The following is a 24,312-nucleotide window of genomic DNA, read 5'->3' on the forward strand; positions in this document are numbered from 1 at the left end:
GTCTATCCCTAAGCGTGGCATCATTATTGGGTTAAACTACCACTCCTAGCCCAGTGCAAATATAATCTGGACTCAAGATAAAAGAGACCGGATCTAACGGCTATATACATCTTTGTAAGCCTACATTAAGCAGTCAATAAATATTCTAACTACTGTCTCAAAAATTTACTTGTAAATTCTAATCATTTTAAGAGTAAGCTGGGTATTTATAGGATATGTGATGTATTATTTACCCAGTGCTTACTTATGCTCACCCAGTGTGCAATTCTATATATTCCTCTGCTATTGTACACCCAAATTGTCCTTGTTTTGAACACAAACAGTCATGGAAGGCGCAACTCTGGAGTATGATCGGATGAAGGAAGTGAAAGAATTCGACGATTCAAGGATTGGCGTCAAAGGCCTTGTCGACTCTGGCCTCTCCACCATTCCCAGGTTCTTTGTGCACCCACCTCATAGGCTCTCCACCTTATTGCCTCCTCCTTCTTTGCTTTCTGTAGACATCCCAGTTATCAGTCTGTCCGGCATTAATTCCAGTCATCGACCAGAAATCATCAATGAAATCCGAGCAGCAGCCAGTACATGGGGTTTCTTCCAAGTCGTCAACCATGGTATTTCACAGAAGATCCTCGATGAGACGACCAGCGCCATCAAATCCTTCCACGAGCAGCCGGTGGAGATGAAGAAGCAGTACGGTCGACAAGAAAGAGGCAGCGTTTGGTATGCCACCAATCTTGATCTCTTCCGCTCCAAGGCAGCCAGCTGGGGTGACACGCTCCAGGTGTGGACAGGACCAAACCCACCTGAACTCGACCAAATTCCGGCCATATGCCGGAAAGAGGTGATGACATGGGATGAGAACGTGAAGAAACTGGTTGAGACAGTGATGGAATTGTTGTGTGAAGGATTGGGCGTCAAACCAAGTACATTGAAGGAGCTCAAGTGTTTAGAATCAAGGTCAATGGTGGGTCACTACTACCCCTATTGCCCGCAGGCAGATCTGGCGATGGGATTCCCACCTCACACTGATCCAGGGGTACTATCAGTGTTGCTGCAAAATGAGATTGGATGGCTGCAAGTGAAGCATGGTGAGAAATGGGTGGATGTGAAACCCCTCCCCGGAGGTCTGGTCATTAACATTGGAGACTTTCTACAGGTAATCAATTAATCAATCAATTATGTATTACTGGTTATTTTAACTTACTAATTTTATTTTGGAATGGTTCATCAAATCTTATCTAACAATGAATACAAGAGCGGGGAGCATCGTGTGCTGGCCAACCATGTCCGAGAGCCACGAATCTCTATCGCTATTTTTATCAGTGTGCATAAAACAGAAAACTCTGACAGTTATGGATCATTGGAAGAGCTGCTGTCACCAGAAAACCCAGCCCTCTTCAGAAAATTCACACTCGAAGAATTCGAAAACAAGTTCTTTACCAAAGAGATTGCTGATAAGCCTCTCATAGATTTCTTTAAACTGTGAGGGGTGGAAAAGAAAATTGCTACCACATTTTAATTTGATGAAGTTTCATCATAACATCTACCCTATTGTCTATGTGGACTTAATGGTTTTTCATGTTTGGCTTACGTGATGGTACGCATAAACAATTAACCTCTATGTATCAATATATTTGATATTCAACTGCTTTTGATTTGATGTGTTATGTAAATGTTCCTCAAGTAGCTAGGCTATATGACAGATTGAAGTCTGTAATCTGTTCATCCATGCTTGAATCTAATGTTGTCAAAAACATCAAATTATTTGATTTGTTTTCAAAATAAATGGTTTTAGGTATATTGGGAAACAAAAGATACGATAAGATATGCTCTATACGGGATGCATCATATCCAAATTTTAATCCTTGCTTCTAGTAACAATCATCGTATTTTAATTTTCAAGTGATCCTTAATGAAGCCATCAGTGCGATCAAATCCTTTCATGAGCAACCAGTGGAGATTAAGAAGCAGTAATAAGGTCGACAAGAAAGATGCAGCATTTGGTATGCACCAATCTTGATCACTTACAGGTGTGTACTAGACCAAACCAATCTGAACTTGACCGAATTCCGGCTATATTCCAGAAAAGAGATGTGTTAGGATAGGGCTGTAAATAGATGTGTTTAGAAATTAAAACAATGAATTAGTTAAGAGTCCCCATTTCCTACCCACGACAATTTTACCCACATAACATCACAGTCACACATGGGAAATATCTCATCCTCGATGTTATTATGTACGGGGAGATGTTCCCAATACACGGAGGTAATGAATGGAGTTTTTGTAAACAAGAGATCCGGAGTCATTAGGCTAATAGGTCAAATTATTAGCACTTAAATCATTTCTCACAACTTCAACCCGTGTGGTTGTTGGCCTACCCCGACCTCTCTGACTCCTCCAATAACTTGAGGATCAGAATACTATATATTATTCATAAAATTAATTACAAATGTCATGTATGATAAATGAAGTGACATAAAAATAAAATTCAACCAACTTCCCCAACAAGTAGGCATTAATTTTTTAAGCAAAAACAAATAAAATGGACAAAGACAAACCATTTTGCAGGGCCATGTAGGGTGTCTAGAAACCCATGATTTGGTGGTCTTGAGATGGGTGCTTGGGTAGTGGGCTTTTCACAAGTGTCTCCGATTCATAAGAAATGATTGGATTAGGGGTCAATCCAGGCCCAACCCTTTGATAATAGCTGAAGTTACTGAAGTGAAGAAATTATTAATTAAATACTAAAATTTTCAGAGAGATAATGGTCTACCAAACCTCAGTTTCAGCCATTAAGAAGATCACAACCTCCTTAAAATCTTATTCACTAAAAGACAAAACAATAAACTTTTCGATTCAGTATCTTCAGCTGTTATTAAACAGCCCCTTAGGCCTTGAGCTCAGGCCGGACCCAATCCAAAGTCGAGCTTTAATTTACCAGCCAAACCCAAACTCTACTCTAACACATGCTATAATTGTCTTGGGATTGGTTTTGGTTGACAAATTACAAAGATTTCCCCAGTTTAATACATACTTTTATCTTTTACAGTTTTACCATTAAAAAAATAAAACTAATTTTCTCATGATAAATGTTATCCTATTAGGGAGTTGAGATCTATCAATTTAACAAATAAATAGGTTTATTTATATATTCATCTCTCTCTTGCCCTTTCACTCCCTCTCCTCTATGAAAATGACAACGATAGCAACCCTCAAATATATTCCTGCTCCATTCTCAATGCAAATGAAGATGAAGATGACAATGTAAATTCATTTATTCCTTCTCCATTCTCTCAATGCAAATGAAGATGACAATGCAAATTCATTTGCATTAGCACAAATGCACAGGAGTGGAAATCAAAAGAGTGTAAATTTTAGTCAACTTTTACTTTGGATCTTATTTTCTTTTTCTTTATTTTACATTTACTTCATTTAAAAAATAACAAATAAAAAGTACAATTTGCATTCAACGAAGTGCAAATGAAATCGCATCGCAAACCAGACATTGGGAATTTTGCAAAATTTGTTTCAGTTTCTCTCTTCCTTTCTATCAAACCAAACATACCTTAAAATTATTCTGTTGATCTATTTCTCCAATCCATTTTTTCCTGCAGCATGCCATTCCCATTACATGTAGCCAAGGTTCAAAGTATCGACACGTATAAGCCCATATCGGCCGATACATATCATTCCGGGACCCCACCAATACACCCCTATAGTGGGTGTATTGGGGGTCTGACCGGTTCAGGGGATGGAGAAGACTTAAAGCAGCCCCCCTGAATCAGTTTCAGAAAAAAATAAAAAAAAAAAAACTAAAAAAATAGTATCAGTTCGCTCAATACACCCATACTGGCGTATCAGGAGTATCGATATTTTGAACCTTGCATGTAGCCTACATGAAGGTACAAAGAGATGCCAAGAAACAATAATGAAATAGATAACATGGCATCAAGTGCCAAGAAACAATGACATAGATAACATGGCATCGAGTGCCAAGAAACAATAATGAAATAGATAACATGGCATCAAGTGCCAAGAAACAATAATGAAATAGATAACATGGCATCAAGCAAGAAACAATAGAGATGCTTGCTATTCAGTAGCAGTATAAGAAGGTGCTATTGGAATCTGAAGTCTAGCTGTCAATGCTCTCAATGGAGATGTAGGTTCCGTTTGCTGGTTATGTCGCCCTATTTTGGACAAGATAGTCTGTGGGTTTCCTCCTAGGTTAAAATTAAGATGTGGTAACAGAACAGCCCATTTGGGAGGGCTTTCACACAGCGGCTTGTAGGCTTGTAGCATTGCAAGGTAGGCCCCACATGGAAAGCCTTGAAGCCATGTTTGATAGAAAACCCAGAAAGCCAAAAATGTGTATATATGAGCTAAGAAATCAACTTTCCGATGAAACCCTCCCAAACGGGCCCTATATCTCTTTAAGGGATAGTGCGGTATGGCTTCATAAACCTCCGTGGGTGATGGGTCTAAAATCTAAATAGCATTGTATCCATGGAGAGAGAGAGAGAGAGAGATGCTAAGAGTACATTTGATGGTAATCTTATCCAGTTGAGTTGCCAAGCAACGCATAAAGTCCAGAGAGCTGGGTTATTACCGTTATGTTTCGAGACAAGCATAAGAATATATCAATACAAGGAATACATGAAAGTATAATAATGATTGAAAGACCGCTGCTGCATATGCCACAGCATACTCAATAGAGCTGGCAAATTAAAAGACAGATCAATGTTTACCAGGCATAAGGAAAACATGTATTATAACAATGACTCAAAGATCTCAGCTGCATATGCCACTGTTCTCATACGGCTCACTAAATAGAAGACAACTTATAATTCCTCATTTATGCACATCCAATGAGATCAGACAGGAAACTCTCATTTAATGTTTAATGAGCATAAGAAAAGCAAGTATTATAACGATGACTAGATAACCTGTGCTATGCCATACCATCCTCACAGAGCTCTCTCCCTATAAGCCTAAAGCATCAGTAGCCCCTCCCCATCTTCTCGCACAAAAGGAAGAAATCAATAGAGTGAAAGTGAGAATACAATTAGAGGATTTCAATTTCTAGCTATGATTTAAGAACATATTTTGAAAGAGTGAAATTAACCTTGCTTCCACGTCACATTTAAAGTTTCACTTCTCTATCAAATATCCAGCTGAAAGGAATTGTCTGAGCTTGCTTCACTCTCCCTTGAGCTCTCTCCTCTAGCCTTCTGATTCTTGGAGCCAACCCGCATACATAATCTTGGGCTTTCTTCCCCTCACCAGAGAGACCTGTTAGCTTCTCCACATTCCATCTACCAACTAAAAATTCCAATATATCAGCATAGTCCTTAGCTGTGTAGACACCAAGCCGCTGTGCAACAGCTGAGAAGTGTTCAAAAAGGTTGTCATCCCGGCCATCATACATCAGGTGAGCAGGCATTGAGATTTTCTTCCTCATCATATCTGCAAATGCCAAAACAGTACCATCTGGGTCAATCTCAAAAAGTTTATCCACAATCTTAGTGTAAGCAGTCTCATGGCGCTTCTCATCAGCAGCTATAGTCCCACATATCTGTGCTAGCTTCAAGTCTCCATGCTCCTTGGCCAGCCTGGCAGTGTTCCCGTGAGAGATGAAAGTGGCCCTCTCCTGGAACGATGTGTAGATGAACCCAAGATATGGGTTGTTCTCAGTCCTTGGATCCTATGAAAATATTGAAAAAAAAAAGAGATCAGGTGAAACTAAGTGTAATTTCATAGAATGAAGTCATAAACATCATAAGGAGAATTGTGTATTGTAAACCACATCATTCAGTTTGAAAGTAATTCTAGAAGAAACTGAGCAGTAAAGGGTTGTAAATCCCTCAGTTCAAAATGGTATGCAATTCAAGTTGCTAATAATCTGACCATCAAATGCATTATTTGAGAGAGAGAGAGAGAGAGAGAGAGAGAGAGAGACAGAGAGACAGAGAGAGAGTCCATCTTTGAGGGAATTGATGAGAGAGGAGATGGAGATAATAATTAAGAAAGAGTGAATAATGAATTGTATTGTAATTGTTCAGATAAAGGAGTGAAGAAAATAAAAGAAATTTGAAGTTTTCAATTTTTTGTTGCCTAGTAGCAGTGGTTGGTTGGTTGGGGTTGTGGACCATGTGGTATTCAACCTTTGCAGTTGAAGTATAGGGATTGTGGTAGGAGAGATGGAAAAGAATATTGCATGGGAAGTTCCGAGATAGGTAGAAGAAAGGGAAGTTGTTTATTTATTGATTTTAGATTAGCTGCTGGTAGATTCAAAATTTGAGGATGTGGTTAGATTGGCTTTTGGTTCTGAATTTTGATATCCACCATTGCTGGGAATCTTAAGAGGGTATCTTATGATGATGTTAATGTTGTTTCTTTTATTGTGTTACACGGGCAGTTCTTTTATATTTTCCTCTTCCCATTTGAAATCCCTTATCAGATTCTGTTGTACTCATGAAAGATTTTTTCACTACAAAAATACCCTTTGTATTGAAGCCACAACCAAATGTCAGAGTAACAGTCCACTAGCAGGTCATTTGAGAAAAGAAACATGAGGAAGCTTTTGTGGCCGTCAAGGAACTAGAAATAGATAACCATAGAAATCAAAAAAGCAATTAGAAATTTATTGAAAGCACCGACAAATAAAAGAAAATAAGATCCAGCATTCCTTTCATTCTTAGTCAGTGGTTCACCCCAACCAAGAACCAACCAGACTAGATTAATCATAAATATTCAATGTTGATTTCTTCAGAATTGTTCAACATATTTCCCCTGACAATTGAAGAGAATCCTATTTTCAGCCTAAAAAATCTTTTTACATGGAAGCTTGAAGTTGGCTAGCCCTAATCTATATGAATTAATACTCCAAACATATAAAGAGATCAAGAATAATTTGTGTGGAAGGCTCTAGAGGACAATTGGAGTTGATGGTCCATGAAGAAACTATAAGACTACGGATCAGGTATTCAGGGTAGAATGTGACCTAGGGGAAAGTTGATGAACCAATTCTGCAAGTTCCAGATCCTGCTATTTGTGTTCTTAATAGCACAAAACTACTATAACGCTGTATTTGAATCAGGATAGAATTGAATCTAGGTGCAAAATTGGGGGACCAATTCTGCACATTCCGGATCCTGCTATTTGGGTTCTTCATAGCATAGATATTAGAAACTAGTCAATTTTAAGCCTTCAATGCATTCTTGGATGATTCGAAATTCCCTAGGGAAACAAATCATTTAAGTTCAGAAAAAAAATAAAAATAAAACTGAGGCAGAAAATACAATTCCCATTCCAGCCCAGCAATCCAAATGCAACATAACAGTTTCTTGATGGAATACATACACCAACACTAGATAACCAAGCAAAATACACAAGGTCCTGGATATGATCTTACCATTCCTGACCCAATCAGATATTGAATTGTCTTCTCAATTTGCTTCATATCTACTCGTCCAGTCAAGTAGAGATACTTGTTCAGAAGGTCCCCATGCCTGTTCTCTTCTGCAGTCCAAGCTCTTGTCCACACTGCCCAAGAAGTAAGACTTGCACCTGTTTCATCACGAACACCATCTAGGGTATTAAGCATTGTTTGGTAAGTAGGAAGGGCTTCTTCTGTAATCATATCTCCAACCAAGACAACGAAGTAGTCATCAGGAATCTCCTTTGATCGCTCCCTCAATTCCTTGACTTGCTCATAGAATCCCTCAGAGGCAGGGTCTGGCAGAAAATCCTGTGGTTGCCAAGACTTCTCAACAGGCTTCAGGAGTACCAAGATGTTCTGCTCAGCCCAATCCTCCAGGGATTTGAATATCTCAACCTTTTGCGGTGGCATGGAGTGGGTTACTTGAACATGTATCTCATGGGGAGGGCTGAAAGGTTTCTTCAAATTTTCAGCTTCCCTAAATTCAACAGAAAAAGCTGGTCTTAGAAGCTTATAATATAGACTGGGAACTGGTAAATAAAAAGAAGAAATTTCTATTCTGCAAATTAATATATTCAGATGGCAAAGTAAGGACACATTATTTTACAAACATTGCATCTATATTGGCAGCACTCATGGAAAACATTGACCCAACTGTCCAGTTATGGATAGCGAATGCTAAATCATAAGATCCACTGATCTTATCGATCAAGTCAAAATCATCCATCCACATGATCTAAGACTTGATCCAGAAAAGGGATTTCATTTACATGATTATTTGGAGCATTAAATCAGGTGGTAAGAAGCCATGAGATCACCAAAGTAGCTTATGAACCGAGTGTTCAAGATCAATGTTGTAAAACACAAACCAGACCGGATGATCAGACTGTAAGAAGTTTTGAACTGGTTCCATTCCAGTTTTTAAAGCACTTGTTTATCAAATTTCTGAAAAAACAGATGACTGTTAGAAACGCATGAAAACTGGCAAATTTTTTAACAACCGCCTGGGTCATTGATATATTAAAAATCATAAAATGGCAATCGTAAGATTTGAACCTATGACCTCTCGTTTACATAGAATAATACACCACTATTAATTGATCGTGCTTTTATGTTCATTTTTGTCTCTTTAACATCTATATTGATAAAAAAGGTTTATATCTATGAATAAATGTGAGTCAAAAGGCCCGTACCCCAATTGCTTATATTTAAACCAAGAAAAAATAAAAAAACATCTGGCCACAACTTACACATATGTCATGTGACATATGATGTCACATGTTACTGGTTGACCCAGCAGTCAGACCATCTGACCCATGACCTGGTAGCCTTTCCAATTTTGTGAATGGTCTGAGTCTTATAACATTGCTCCAGATTCCAGTGCATGGAAGCATTGCAGCATTCATTGTTTTCAAAGGAGAGCTTTTAGGCACCTAGATAGTTTCTAGGTGTTCTCATACTAGGAGATCAAATAGCTTGTGGATAAGAGCTATCTGGCGACCCTGGCGTGCTTCTGGCTGGGCAACCACTTGGTTTCTTTGTTATAACATACTAACAGAAGATAGCCATATCGCACATGACCAAGAGAGAGATGTGACTATAGCAGACAATCCTTAATGAAAAGTAAAATTTGTTAAAGTTTCGAAACTAAAACACACATTTGTTTTTTGATAATCAACAGAATGAATTTCATTAAAGGAAATGGAAACCATGCTATCCAAATATGAAAAGAAGATGGAAAATAAGTACAATACAAAATGGAAATTAGCTGACCAGCCATTCTTAGATTTTGTCAGTAACCAACTTTCACAATGTTATCCTGGGCCCCAGACATCCCCATTCTGAGGATTGCGTTGATGTTCCAGATTTAGCTAAAATAGTTCAAAATGTTTAGCGCAATTTAAGGATATTTTGAAACCATTCATAAAGAAAAAAGGATATAACAATGGCATATTCATAAAAAAAAATAATAATGGCATATTTACATTTAATAGTATAGTATACCTGTTCATATAATATTAGAATTATATAACATTACTTAATATGTTGGAAAGTTGTAATATATGTAAGATCTATCAATTTTAGAGGAAGTAATGTTTCTTAATGCTACATTCTTCCAGTTTCGTTGATGCTTTTGCTGTGTAAATTGAAAAAGGTTGCTAATTTGAAAAGTATAATTCCTTTTATTCTTTTTACTAATGAAGGAGCTTGAACCCACAACTAACAGACCACTCAACAAATGGAAGCAATGTAAGCAACAAATTGCCCTACATCAGGGGAATATCATCAAATCAGAATGGCCCTAGAACATCACTCTTCACCTAAGGAATCAGCACAGACGTGAGACCATTTTCTGCCATCAAATTCCAGATGAACAAGATAACCAAACCAAAAGGTCAAAATTGGGTAGCTCTGATAAGGTGCAATGTTTCCCACAGTGCTTGTCTTCAGAAATAACTATCCTACTGTGGGCCACCTAACTGTAAATTAAAACACACTCAACTCAATCCATAGAAATGGGTTCAATGAGGAAACCCTGCAAAAAAGGATCTTTGTGCTGATCAAGTAACCTATATCAAGCTACTACTTAGATCAGAGAAAACTAAAAAGGCATTTATTACCCAAACTATCTTCATTTGTGCTTCCAATAACGTCTGATGATTCCCCAAAGAGCAGCAACCTAGATTTAAGAAGTTACTATTAAAAAAGCAAAAGAGATTCTTGTTTATAGAACAAAAATACAAAGGTTAGAGAAGTGTCTTTCCATTGAAAATATTAAGAAAATTGAAAAAAAAAAGCACTTAAGAAAGAATAAGCACCTAAACACTTAAAGAAAAATAAAAATCATTTTATTTTAACTGCACCATACATTTTTTTTTTAAATTAAAATACCATGTAATACAGTACCATATAAAAGAGACACAAGAAAAATCTATATAATAACATTAACTGTTTTACATGTTGCCATCTATGGCTTGATCTAGATTGTTAGTTTGGATTTATTGTTTTCCTTTTATTATTGTATATAATATAAAAGAAGTACAAAAAAGCTCCATGCATAGTAGAAAGGAATGAATGCATGTTTGAGAATAAAACTTATCCCCTAAAAGTGGTCCTCAAAGGTGTACCTCATAAGAAGTTTTTTTAGGCTGACCTTTTGTTTTCTTAATGTAATTGACATGGAGCTGAATGGAATGATGGGAACCATAGTTGTTCTTTACAGTTCCTTGTGGATTTGTGAAACAGGACTTTATAGTCAATCCCATAAGTCAGAATAAAGCTTTGGTGAGTATTGTTAAATTGAATTCAGTTGAAGTGTTGAGTGGGTCCGATTTGTTTTTTATTTAGTTAGGAAGTTGTTGGGCTTTAGGCCCATTAGTTTATGTTTTTTTAAGTTGTGACTGTTCAGCTATATTAGTAGCCACCCTACTAAGGGCATCCTTGTAATATCTCATCCTTTAAGTTAAGTATAAATATAATGAGAGGTTGGCGGCTAGGGTTAATTTTTACAATCCTGGTTGACTTCCTACTCTTTTCTTCTTCTCCTTTCTTCTCTACTGCTGAAATCTTCATCTTCCTCCTCTTTCCTTTTAGAAGAAACTCGACTAAATCTGCAATTAGTGATTTCTACTTGGTATCAGAGCAAGCCGAAGGTTCCTCGAGTTGTTCTCTCATGCAGCCCTAGATCGATCGACTACATGGTGATTTAAGAGGCTGATCCAAGCTCTCAGGTAAGCCCAGTTTTTGGATTTTTTTTGGTGGATCTGTGTGCTCTATAACTGGTCTAGGGTTTCTCATCAAAATCAGGAAAAACTGGAGAAAGGGGAAGAGTCTTGTTTCTGTTGGACTCTTAAATTTTGACCTAGGAAGTGGCGCCCTAATTTTTTAGGGTTTGGAGTTTTCTGTAAGGGATGATTCAAGTCCTGCCTGATTTGGAGGCTTCTAGAGAGAGTGGTTGCCTCTTCTCTCTCTTCTCCCATCCCACATAAAAGGAATCTTTTGTGGGAAGAAAGTCTAGGACACCAAAAAGGTGTTGTTGGTTCCAAAAAGTGTTTTGTTTGATATTGTTGCAAATTTTAGTTATTTTCTTTACATTTTTTTAGAAGCATGGAGGCCACGGAGTTGAAAATAAGCACAAGAGTGAAATGGGACCAGTGGGAGGTGTTGGAGATCCTTTCGGGGCTGGGACCATTATTACAGTTAGGTTGGATGGTGCAAATTACTTAGAATGGTCACATTCTGCAAAGATGGCCATTGGTGCTCGTGGGAAATTAGGGTATATCACTGGTGAAGAGGTGAAACCCAAAACTATCAACTCCCGGTGGGTACAGGAGAATTATATGGTGATGACTTGGTTGTGTAATTCCATGTTGCCCCATATAAGTAAAAAAATTTTATGGGCAAATACAGCTAAGGAAATATGGGATGGGGTTACAGAAACCTATTCACAGAGGGAGAATGTTGCTAGGGCTTATCAGTTGAAAAATCAGATTATTTCTACAAGGCAGGGAGATAGACTTGTTGCAACCTATTTTTCAGCCCTTAAAACTCTGTGGCAGAAGATTGACCATTTAGAGGCATTTGCTTGGAAAACCACCAAGGATGCAGCTACCTATCAGAAACATCTAGAGAAGTATAGGGTGTTTGAATTTCTTGTTGGCCTTAATCCTGAGTATGAAATTGCACGACAGCATCTTCTTTCCAGGAACATTGTAACTCTCTCCCAGGCATATGCCTTTGTGTCAGGGGAGGAGTGCAGAAGAGATGTGATGATGAACAATCTTATTTTTTATCAGTCTGCCATGGTAAGTGCTGTGAAACCTAAACAAAGTGGAGATCGGGGTGGCAGTGAAATCAAGAAGAAAGATAAAAGAGATTTGATCAGTGATTCTGTAAGAAGCCTAAACACACAAGAGATACTTGCTGGAAGCTTCACCCACATCTTGTGCCAACTAGACTAAAAAACAAGAAGGGAAATGCACACGTGGCAGTTACTGGTGACATTCTGGCCCCTCCTACTACAGCTGCTCTGGAGTCTATTGCAGCAGCTGCAATAAGGGCCGAACTTGAGAGGTATGGGCAACTTCTGAACCAGCGGGATACAGCCAGTTCCAGTTCAGTCACATGTAGACCTATTCATGGGTCGGGTAGCCCGATGGCCCGACTCGTCCCGGCCTGCACCCTAGTCAGGCTTGGTCATGTAATTAGGCCCGTAGGCCTGACCTCGGGCCTAACACAGTAAGCCCGATTGTGTTACGGGCCTGGCCCGGCCCGACTCAACATTATATATTTTATAAAATACATAATATGTATTTTATATATTATATAAAATATATAAATAATATAATATTTATTGAAATATATATTTATAATTTAATATATACATTTTTTTTTCTTTATAATTTCTCTCTCACACACACACTCTCTCTCTCTCTCTCTATTCAGTCGCTTCAGTAGAAGTAACATGGGATAAATTTCGGGCCCGAGCCCAAGTTGTAGGCCTGATGGTTGGGCCAGGCTTGGGCTCAGGCCTTAGAAAAATCTGTTAATATAGAGTCAAAGCTCGGCCGAGCCCGGCACGGCTCATGAACAGGTCTAGTCGCAAGCGAACAGCAAGGTACAGGTGGCACTGGTGGAGTCCACTCTGCTTCTTTTGCTCACACAGGTAGTTCGCACGTCACTGCAAATTATGTTTCTACTTCAGGTAAGGAGGAACCTCCTTGGATTAAAGATTCTGGAACCTCAGAGCAAATGACCCAGAGCTCTACTATTTACCAGCTCTGTTCTGGCAGAGATAGGGTCTCCACAGCCGATGGATCCCATATTCCTATTGCTGGGAAGGAATCTATCAAGATTAGTGATTCTACTTCTCTACCCTCTGTCCTTCATGTTCCCAGATTGAACACTAATTTGCTATTTGTTAGTAGTTTGACTAAGAACCTGAACTGCTCAATAATTTTTTCTCCTAGTCATTGTATTTTGCAGGATCTGGATTCAAAGAGGACGATTGGGAGTGGTCGTGAAGTGAATGGAATCTACCTCTTGGATGTACATCCTCCTCATCAGAGTCATCATGTCAGCAAGGATAGTGAGTCAGGGTCTGTGGGTCAAATTATGCTTTGGCATAATCGTTTGAACCATTTACCATTTTCTTCTTTGAGTTTTTTGTTTCCAAAACTTTTTGAGTCTGTTAGTTTGTCAAGTCTGGAGTGTGAAGGTTATCAACTTGGAAAGCATTGTTGACATTCATTTAAACCTAGTAATAAAATATGTTCTTCTTCTTTTAATGTTATTCATTCGGATGTGCGGGGCCCTTACCATGTTCCTTCTATGGGAAGCTATCGATATTTTCTCTTATTTGTGGACGATTTCTCACGATACTCTTGCATTTACCTGATGAGATCCTGCGATGAAGTACCATCCTTGGTGAGGCAATTTCATCAGATCGTGCTAACATAGTTTGGAACAAGAATAAAGGTGTTCAGATCCGACAATGCCAGGGAATATTTTGAAAGACACCTTGCCTCATATCTGCTAGAATATGGTGTTGTCCATCAAAGCAGTTGCCCCTACAGTCCATAGCAGAATGGTGTTGCAGAAAGGAAGAACAGACACATTGTTGAGATTGCAAGAAGCATGATGCTCACGTCTACGATTCTAGTTCGGTTTTGGGGTGATGCAATTCTCATAGCAGTATATCTGATTAACAGGGTGCCCTCTTGTATACTTGGATTCAGCACCCCATTCAGTCTCCTTTTTCCTCAGGGGGAGATGTTTCATATTCCTCTCAGGGTGTTTGGGTGTGTCTACTTTACACATATCCTTGGTCCTCACCGCTCGAAGCTTGATCCCAAGGCAAAAAATTGTGTCTTCCTTCGATATGCAAAAAATCAGAAAGGGTACTGCTGTTATGATCCAGTCTCTGTGAGCCGGTATGTTACCATGGATGTCACCTTTTTTGAACCCGCGTACTTCTTCTCAAAGAATCCTTCTCAGGGGGAGTGTTTTGGGGAAGTGAGTTAGCAATCTATTCCTCTCCCAGTTCCAGTCCCTATGTCTACTTCTGTGCTTGACCACCACCCTGTGGCACCTACCTTGCCACCTCCTTTGCGATATGCTTCTCAGCATTACTTACGACAAAGACTTCACAAGGAGGTTGATTCCACTACAACAGATTTCACATCACTTCCTGTCGATTCCTTGGAAACTCCAGATTCGGCTACCATGGATTCAGGTATTCCTCTTGGTCCTACTACTGTTTCAGTTCCCATTGATTCTACTAACCCTGTTACAGATAACCTTGATCTCCCTATTGCTCTCAGAAAAGGGAAGAGAAATTGTACTGCTCATTGTATTTCACAGTACTTATCCTACAGTGGACTTTCTCCTTCCTACCGTGCTTTTCTTTCCTCTCTTGACTTAATATCTATACCCAAGGGTGTTAGTGAGGCTCTCACCAAACCTGAGTGGAAGACAGCTATGCAGGAAGAGATGGCAGCTTTGATTAAGAATCAGACATGGGACATTGTGGATCTACCAGAAGGCAAGGAGACAGTTGGATGCAAATAGGTTTACATAGTAAAATATAAGGCAGATGGAAGTATAGAAAGGTACAAGGCAAGACTTGTTGCAAAAGGGTACACACAGACCTATGGCATTGATTACTTAGAGACCTTTGCACCAATTGCAAAGATGGCCTCTGTTCGGATACTTCTTTCTCTTGCTGGCTCATACTCTTGGCGCTTATTTCAACTTAATGTGAAGAATGCTTTCCTAAATGGGGATCTGCAAGAGGAAGTGTATATAGATTTTCCTGCTGGCTCTTACAATGATACTGAAAAAGGAAAGGTATGCAGGCTTAAGAAGTCACTTATGGCTTGAAACAATCTCCTAGAGCATGGTTTGACAGATTCAGAAAGGCCTTGATTGCTTTTGGCTACACTCAGACTCAATCCGATCACACCTTATTTGTGAAGAGAAGGGGATCTTTGGTGTCAATCCTAATTGTTTATGTGGATGATATTGTTGTCACAGGGAATGATCTAAGTGAAATTGATGGTCTGAAAAGGAACCTACATAATGAATTTGAAATTAAGGATCTTGGAGAACTGAGATACTTCTTAGGCATTGAAGTTGCAAGATCAAAACATGGTATTTTTATCTCTCAAAGGAAATATGTCTTGGATCTTCTTCAAGAGATAGAGAAGCTTAGAACAAAGGCAATCAGCACCCCTATTGATCAAAACCATAAAATCAATGCATCAGAAGGTGAACCAATAAGGACATTGGGAGATATCAGTGACTTGTGGGTCGGCTGCTATAATTGTGTATGACAAGACCAGACATTTCCTATGCAGTAAGTGTAGTAAAGCAATACATGCATGCTCCACGAGTCCAGCATTGGGAGGCAGTTAACAGGATTTTTGCTTATCTGAAGGGACACCCGGGCAGAGGCATATTGTTTACTGATCATGGACAGTTGAAACTAGAGGCTTATACAGATACAGATTGGGTAGGATGCCTCGACGACAAGAGATCAACTTCAGGAGTGTGCACCCTTATTGGGGGTAATCTTGTCTCATGGAAGAGTAAGAAACAAACAGTGGTGGCAAGATCAAGTGCTGAAGCCGAATACAAGGCCATGGCACATGGAGTTTCAGAACTTCTCTGGATTTGTTCCATGTTAGAAGAAATTGGTGTACAGGCAGAAGAACCTACGATGCTATACTGTGATAACTAGGCAGCAATTAACATTGCCCATAACCCATTCCAACATGACCGAACCAAGCACATTCAAGTGGATAGACATTTTATTAGAGAAAGGTAACTTCTGGAGAAGTTTGTCTTCCATACATTGCTTATGATCTGCAGCTCGCTAATGTTCTCACAAAAGGTGTTGCAAAGAACAAGCTGGAGCATGATCTACGCAAGTTGGGAATGTGTGACATTTACTCCCAACTTGAAGGGGAGTGTTGAGTTGGTCCAAGTTGTTTTTTATTTAGTTAGGAAGTTGATGGGCTTTAGGCCCATTAGTTTATGTTTTTTTAAGTTGTGATTGTTCAGCTATATTAGTATCCGCCCTACTAAGGGCATCCTTGTAATATCTCATCCTTTAAGTTAAGTATAAATATAATGAGAGGTTGGCAGCTAGGGTTAATTTTTACAATCCTGGTTGACTTCCTACTCTTTTCTTCTTTTCCTTATTTCTCTACTGCTGAAATCTTCATCTTCCTCCTCTTTCCTTTCACAAAAAACTCGACTAAATCTGCAATTAGTGATTTCTACTTGAAGCAATACCATGTTGCCTAGTATCACCTCGCCACCTTGATGATTATCTACTGAAAATATCACAATAAGATAACTGACTTGAATATTGTATTTTCAAAAAACCAAGTTTCACTTGTTGGAAACAATATGACCAAAAAACAAACATCATTGATTCTACTTTTTGAAAGCCACATGCTCTCAATGTTACTTTCCACAACATCCTGATAGCAAAGCCAAGCAAAATAATAGAGGGAAACATTGTTATAATTAAAATGTCATTAAAATAATCTTATATAAAAATTTAGTAAATATAAATTAGATATATCGTTGTAGTAGAAGATCAACTTGAGGACTATAAATTTTATAAGCAACCTTGTTTTCCAATGGATAGATATCCTGCCAATTTAAAATAATTGTTCCTGCGCAGCTGTTCCATGCACAATTTCACTAGCTAGAAACACCTAAACTTCAACTAATTCAACACAAAATATACAAAATAAAGTGTGTTGATAATCCTCCCGATACAAATACCATCATATTCTAAACACCAACAGATCAGTCCAATAAGATGGACAGACAAAATATGACAAATTGTATAAATAGAACCCAGAGAGAAATATAACTAAACAAAAAAAAAAGCAATTCAACAATCAAAGATTAAACATCTAATTTAAAGGGAAAAGGGAAAGAAGAAACAGGAACCTTCGGCCAAGATAACAAGAAATCCGTGCATGTCTCACAGCATGCATCGACAACCAAATCCAATAAAAAAGAAAAAGAAAGTAATCAACAGCCTACCAAAGAAAACAGAACTGCAAAAAATCCAGCCCAATTCTCAATGGACCAGTACACTTAAAAGAGAAAGGGAGGAAAAAAAGGCTTGAATCGGATAACAGCATTGAAAAACAAAAACGACAGGGACAAATGGAACTTAAAAATGGGCATGCTCCAAGCCAGATAAGAAGTAAATAAGCACCGATCTAGACAAAAATGAAACATAATAGTGAAAATTGTGATAAGATACATCCTACTTATCTGGGATAAAAGAGGAGTATAAAGAAAACGTGCGTACTGGCATCCAGTTAATTTTTGAAATGTGAAATAACGAAAGGAACTCACTTGGTACTGGAGCTAAGGGTGGAAGCCATGCAAACCCTGGAACACCTAGGCTTCACTGCAGAAGGAAGAGCAAAGGATGGGAAATTCTTAGATTGAATGGAGAAGGGACTCAGTTTTAGAGCCATTTCTCTTCCTCCTTTTCGCTTCGCTTTCCTCCAAACAAGAGAAAAAGAATTAGAGAGAGGCAAAGAGGGACAACAAGATGCAAGTATGCAGAAACAAACAAGCTAACTAAGAGAAACGATCTATCTATCTCACGACATCCACAATTCTACATAAATTACACAAGTTTCGATATTAGTTCTACTAATTTTCAATTAAAATAAGTGTCCAAACAAACAAATTCACTGCCAACTGAATCGGAGAGAAGAGAACAGGAGCACCCAGGTAGAAAAGATGCAACCACCCAGTGGCTCTACAGGGGAGATGGGTCTCCATTCCTGCCTCTCAAGGCTCTCTCTAAAAGCGACCAGCGAGATGGGGCCAACCGGCCAAATCGACAAAACCCAGATGATTTCTTGGTAAATTTGGAATAATAAGTTAGAGAATATCCTCCCCTTGTCCATATTCTGCAGCTCGTGGCTCAGATACGAACTCCAGACTGACAGCCAGTACCCCATATGAACGCTTACACACAACCCTCCCGGCTACTCGAACAGAAGAGCATTCATCAGCTAACCCATCTGCAACTGTTTAGAGAGATCGAGAGGAGTAGAACAAGAGAGAGAGAGAGAGAGAGAGAGAGAGAGAGAGAGAGAAATCAGGTACCTGGTATGCTCACGGCAGAGAACTCAAATCCACCGGGTGATGGCGATGGTTTTTCACATCAAATAAAGGAAGCAGAAGTTTTCAAGCATCCACCGAAAGAAAGAATGTTCTAGGCCGAAAGTATTCCCATCAAACCTCAAGAGGGTGGAGACGGCAGCAGAAAAGAGGAGTACCAACCTTCGTAGCCGCTAATATATAACGACGACTCGACGAGCCACATATATTTCATACGGGGGTTTTTAGGGGGAATCCGGATCAGCTGAACGAGGCTCCGTTGGGTCCTTCGACCAATAATGACGTTCCACGTCATCCAAGCTTTGGTCATTACGGAGATTTTGGGCGTTACGATTTGCCACGTCATCATTTATATAGATTTCCTAGGTTGCTTAATCGGTAAATTTACTGGCTAGCTGCACACTTGGGATCAAATCGAGCTTAAACAGGGTTGAGTACTTATGGGTATGGGGACGGGCTACACTCCACCACCCATTACGTGGTCCATTTAAAAAATAAAAGTTTGGAATACGATGCCGAAAGATAAAATATATGATACCGAAAAAACTTATATCCACTCAATTGGCACCATAAAAGTGATAAATGATAATCAATCAGTTTATCTATTAAAATTTAAGATATAGTTTATAGTTATAGTTATCATCTTTTGTCATAACTTTTTTTATATTTTCATTTAAGAATTGATGTGGACCATTTTCGAACAAAAATATAAGTAATTCCTAATAGAAAGTCAATTAAATATAGCGAAAACCCTTAGGCTGTGTTTGATTTGAAGGAAAAAAAATAGGAAAAGGTAGAGAAACTTTTACCTCTTCCTAATTTTTCCTTCAAATCAAAGTGTGATCAGAACTTTAATAGTTAGCAATATGAAAGCTAGAAAGTTAGGTTTTAATAAATATGTGAAACAATAGAGGTGCTTAAGTAATGACCCAAAAAAATCTATTTACATGGATTTATGAGGAAAATCTCATTTGACCATAGACTCTTAAACACCGAACCCTCAAGTCTCAATTGGTATTTTAAATGGATTGTCCCATGCTCCTCGTAGAGATGAGGATTTGAGTCCCACAACCAGCTATCACCGACTTTGTGGAGATTTATTAGAGTGGTGTTGACTTGGTTGTTCTGATACCCACAACATCTCACATCCCTGTGTATTAGAAACATCTTCCGGTGTGGGGGGTTGATTTGAACTCAGTTGTTCCATGCCCAAAAAAAAGAATTACGATCCTTATGGGGAACACAACACAACACAAGAGTATGATTAACATTGGCACATATAACGAGCTTTTTTTTTAAATGGCAAAAAAGAAAACCACTAGATAGAGAAAAATACTACAAAAAAATCTGATCCAACCATCTTGGTGGAGAGTAGCAAAAAGAAATTCGGGTCCAATTCAATTAAGACCCGTTAGACAGTCAAAAAGCTGTTGACTTGGTCAATAATCATTTAATTTGATTGGTTTAATTATTGAGCCATTTGACGAGTCATGAATTGCACATTCAATGCATGTAAAACTTTCGAAAACCATATATGTATACACATACACACATACATAGATACATATATACATAGAGACAAAAACAATTCAGCTTCCTGGTCCGTTTTTAAAACAATGGGAAAATGATTTAGACAAATTCTGAACGAGAAGCCAATGTTCCATATACATGGGGCCCATATGGGCCCACACTATGATTGATAAGTAGCCTATTATACATGTAAGTACTGGCAATAGATCCCAAAGTGTGCTGCTTGTTATAAGCGTCAAAAAAAAAGTGTTCTTGGTGTTATAGGGGCAAGTTTTGAATTGTCAACTTAGAATTCCTACCTACCAAATAATGGTTGATTCTGGCATTAAGGTGGAATCAAATCCTGCAATCAGCATTTTGGTGAAAAAAAGGCATTAACGTGGAATCAAATCCTGAAATCAGCATTTTGGTGAAAAAAGGATTAGGGGAAATTATTAATGGTGCATAAGCACCGAATACCCAAAAAAAGGGTACTCCAAGTTGGCTACATATCGAAAACCAAACCAAACAAGATAATTTGGTTTGATTGAATTGGTTTTTGGATTCGATGTAATTTGAAATTAAAAAAAAAAAAAAGTTTTAATTTAGTTTTCGGTTTCACTTCGATTTGCAGACTTTTAACCAAATGAGGCAAAAAATGAATAATAAATATTAATACAATTATATATAATATATTTGATTTGTTAATGCTTAAGTTTATAGTGATGGTGCATACACCATATAACTTTTTAAAATAAATACTTACGTTTTTATCACAAATAATAAAAAACAAAGCAAACAATCCCTCATTTTGGTACTTGGTGAGAAGGTAGTAGGTATTTTTATGTATGTTTAATTAATTTCTAATACTTGATGAATAATATTGTGAACAAATGTGTTGTATTGTTATCTAAACGAGCCTATCAGTTAAGTAAGTAGACTATTAGGCTGACAAGATGGGGACGATTTAATTTTGGGCTTCAACTATATTTGATGAATTCGTTGTTTTAAGCCTGCTTCAAGCCCATAAAAAAGGCTCCAAACCTATTTGAAAATGATTTGAATTCAATTTGGTTTGATTCAGTTGTGATGAATTTGATTTGGTTTGATTTATGAAATGGTCATACCAAAGGGTTCAACCATGATACCAGAAAATCTTAGCCAATCAACCAATACCATAAAAGAGGTGGCCAATCAAGTGGCATTTATCAAAATTTACAATGTACTTTGATTGGTCAAAGCTCTTCCGATGCCATATCTTTCCAATATCATAGATTTTCCCCATACCAAAAAATCAATAAGTTCTATTTCTATCCAAACCAAACTAAATCGATTGAATTGCACCCCCACAAGTATTATTGAAGATTAAGATTGAATTGGAGAGGGGACCATACCTAATGTTTGTACTTTAATATCAAGTTTGGTTCCATGTAGGAGTTTTGGCTTTTAGTAAACAATTATCATGTTTGGCGGACAAGATTCAAGTATAAAGTTTGTACTATCTTCAAAACAAGTTATGTAAAGTTACATTTGAGAAAAACCATCCTTCACTTTAATTAGCATTTAGTAAATTTCCATGCGTGTTGCATGTGACAATTTCATATAACAATAATATTTTCAATATCCCTATCAAAATCCATTAAAAAGATAAGTAATTAAAGCATAGTGTGCTGGTATATTTAAATTTTGTATTTTATCTCTATTGCTAATATATAAGATTAATTATGTTTATCATATATTTCCTTTTAATATGATAAGCACATAATATTAGAGATGTTCTAACATTTTTGACAAATTTCTGTATTTTTATTTTATTTTTACTATTTTTAGTTTTTATTTTATAATTATGACATCATGCATTGATCTATCTGACTTGAAAGAGAAAACAAACTCGCTTTAGGGAAAATTTAAAATTTCTATTTCTGATGGAGCGCGATCTGAATGCTCTTAGCTAGAGGGCAACTCGGGCGTCGGTTGCCCGGGGTGGCTTGCCCGATGTGGGTACTCCGATGCTTAAGGGGATATTTGGAACCATGGCCATTTTTCAAATAAATGGTGTCACGTTGGATCCACATATGCGTTTCAACAAATGCCCATGTATCTCATTGTTTGGTTCAGTCGAGTATTAAAAAATCGGGTATGCCTAAAAAATTAGGACCCCACTGATGCATCGTTTCCCCCAACAGTTGACTGATGTGTATCCTATGTGGTGCTTACCTGTCAACACAGACATGAAAAATTGTGATCAAAATCACCTTACCAAACAACATAGTGTTGCTCACTGCTTACTGGCAGTAGCATTTTTTTGTGAAAAACAGGTCTTGGAAGCATGGGCATTTTTTCTTGAAAATCAGTTCCAAAAAGCGCCCACGCTTCCAAACACCATGTAAGTTTGTACTTTTGTTGAGCGAGTTGAATGCTTGAATTCTAGAATGCTAGTAAGTAGTAAATCGCGCATACCTTATGTTTTTGGGGTTGATGCTCTTATATAGGTGAGTTGTTGTAGGTCTCACGAAACACCCCCGAGATCTTCAACCAGCATTGTTAGGAGTCCATTGCACACCAGGAGGTAGATTTCCTGTTAGCCAATAAGGCTTATCGAGTTCGTCCGATTCGGGCGGGATAAGGATAAGGCTCGTAGACGTGCATCATGATCCCGAAAAGGTCGGAGACAACTGGCTAGCTTCTAGAAGTTAATTACATGTCACCTCGGCAGATTAGGCCACCACGAGCTGCTTGGACCTCTGTCTTGGCCGAGATGCCCGAGGTACCCGAGGTGACTTGGCTAGTTGAGGTGGTAGGGAATGCCAAGTCAATGTCCAATTAATAGGTTGCTTCCACATGTCCGTGCATGAATAGATCGAGCCAAATCACCCCTCATCAATTTCATTTTTATAATTAATTGTAAAAAAAATTATTGTTTCTCACACCTATCTTTGCTTAAAATTACAAATGTATTGTACTTGAGATGTTCCGTTTTTTCTATGAATTTTCCATATTTTTGTTTTTGGAATTCTATCTATTTTTATTTAATTATGACATCATTAGTTGACCCATTTTACCTAATTGATTAAATCGTTAGACTACAAGTTGTGCGGGTTGGGGCAGATTTATGTTCAACCTAGGCCCAACCCTATACATTGGACCTCCGGCTTAAGCCCAAGGTCAAGCTTGATCTATCTAACTTTGTCACAGTTAGCATTGATATTTGATGCACTTAGGTTGGGCTAAGGTTTGGATTGGCCAATCATCTCAATGCTAATATTTGGCATAAATGTATGTGTATATGTATACATGCATGCAAATAGATGCATGTATGTATGTAGTTAGGCTAGGCTTGAGCGCATATTAAAAAAAGATATATAAGCCCAAACTTCTACGCTAAGCCCATGTATAGCCTAGGGACAAAATATCCAATCCATTTTTGTCTAAAATTGCAATGTAGGTTGGTCCTCGCTTAGATTGAGCCTGCCCAATTTGAACCCATATGGGTTATTCACCACCAATTAGATGGAAAAAATAGTTTTATTTTTGAGTTAGTTTAAGTTTTTATTCCAAATGTTTTCTACAGCTTTTATATTTTTAATAATTTTTGTCTATCGTTTAGAATTTTTTTTTGGTTACTAGTAAAGACTCGTATGATGCATCATGGGTTGTTGTTTAAAAGTGCATTTTAAAGGAAAAGAATGAAGTACCAATTATTCATCAAAGTTTTTATATAGTTCAATTCTTTACATATAAAATAGTAGAAAGTAATTTTATTTTCTCTTTTAGTTATTGAACTTCAAACTTATTCGTTTTTGTATAACTTATATATTGCGAGAAATACATAAATAAATTGCTTAGAATTTAAGCCAACTAATGGTGGCTTAATTTATTGGTTCTCTGACTATGTAGCGAAGCTTGAGATCAAATCCTACCACCACTAAGGTTGGGGTTAAGGCTTTAGGGGATAGGCTAGAATAGGGGTAGAGTCAGGGAGGGACCTAGGGGAGCCATGCCCCCTATGGTCCAAAAATCCCCCACTATTAATATAGTTTCCCATGTAAATTTCCCCCCTCCCCCTCCCCAATCCAACGGTTGCTCCCCTTTGGGTGCATTTATATTTATTCCCCATACCTAATCCACTTTAGGTTTTAGCCCCCTCATGAAATTTTCCTAGTTGCACCCCTGAAAAAAAAAAAAAAAGAAAC

At 38.0% G+C, this 24,312-nt stretch overlaps 2 protein-coding genes across 14 annotated transcripts; one reads left to right on the forward strand and one right to left on the reverse strand.

The window, feature by feature from the left end:
- Positions 1-234: 234 nt before the first annotated feature.
- LOC148847484 (1-aminocyclopropane-1-carboxylate oxidase homolog 4-like) lies at positions 235-1,673 on the forward strand. Its single transcript, XM_088948203.1, has 2 exons — positions 235-1,156; positions 1,256-1,673. Exons 1-2 carry the CDS (start codon positions 326-328, stop codon positions 1,484-1,486), a joined length of 1,062 nt encoding a protein of 353 aa, XP_088804329.1. The 5' UTR covers positions 235-325; the 3' UTR covers positions 1,487-1,673.
- Positions 1,674-4,743: 3,070 nt separating this feature from the next.
- Positions 4,744-18,812, reverse strand: LOC148847485 (stearoyl-[acyl-carrier-protein] 9-desaturase, chloroplastic). Of its 13 annotated transcripts, none has more exons than XM_088948812.1 (5): positions 18,596-18,806; positions 17,828-18,474; positions 10,063-10,121; positions 7,415-7,919; positions 4,744-5,704 (listed from the first exon to the last, which is right to left on the reverse strand). In XM_088948812.1, the coding sequence occupies exons 4-5, from the start codon at positions 7,850-7,852 to the stop codon at positions 5,144-5,146; spliced, it is 999 nt and encodes a 332-aa protein (XP_088804938.1). In that variant the 5' UTR covers positions 7,853-7,919; positions 10,063-10,121; positions 17,828-18,474; positions 18,596-18,806; the 3' UTR covers positions 4,744-5,143. The 13 variants fall into 13 exon arrangements, with proteins under 13 accessions (XP_088804938.1, XP_088804935.1, XP_088804934.1 ...); XM_088948809.1 differs by having other exon boundaries at positions 17,828-17,970; positions 18,596-18,761; XM_088948808.1 differs by having other exon boundaries at positions 17,828-17,975; positions 18,596-18,761.
- Between the last annotated feature and the right edge of the window lie 5,500 nt (positions 18,813-24,312).

Source organism: Nelumbo lutea, chromosome 6, assembly GCF_056320005.1.
Source record: "Nelumbo lutea isolate HS-2025 chromosome 6, American lotus-T2T, whole genome shotgun sequence".
Lineage (NCBI taxonomy): Eukaryota > Viridiplantae > Streptophyta > Magnoliopsida > Proteales > Nelumbonaceae > Nelumbo > Nelumbo lutea.

What these genes read in the sequence shown, in the direction of transcription:
- LOC148847485 (XM_088948802.1), bottom strand. Translation starts at nt 17,952, where the DNA reads ATGGCTCTAAAACTGAGTCCCTTCTCCATTCAATCTAAGAATTTCCCA. An exon ending in ACCCTTAGCTCCAGTACCAA is followed by an intron (nt 7,920 to 17,827) that starts GTGAGTTCCTTT and finishes TGTTGAATTTAG; the next exon opens with GGAAGCTGAAAATTTGAAGA. An exon ending in ATCTGATTGGGTCAGGAATG is followed by an intron (nt 5,705 to 7,414) that starts GTAAGATCATAT and finishes ATATTTTCATAG; the next exon opens with GATCCAAGGACTGAGAACAA.
- LOC148847484 (XM_088948203.1), top strand. Translation starts at nt 326, where the DNA reads ATGGAAGGCGCAACTCTGGAGTATGATCGGATGAAGGAAGTGAAAGAA. An exon ending in ACATTGGAGACTTTCTACAG is followed by an intron (nt 1,157 to 1,255) that starts GTAATCAATTAA and finishes AATGAATACAAG; the next exon opens with AGCGGGGAGCATCGTGTGCT.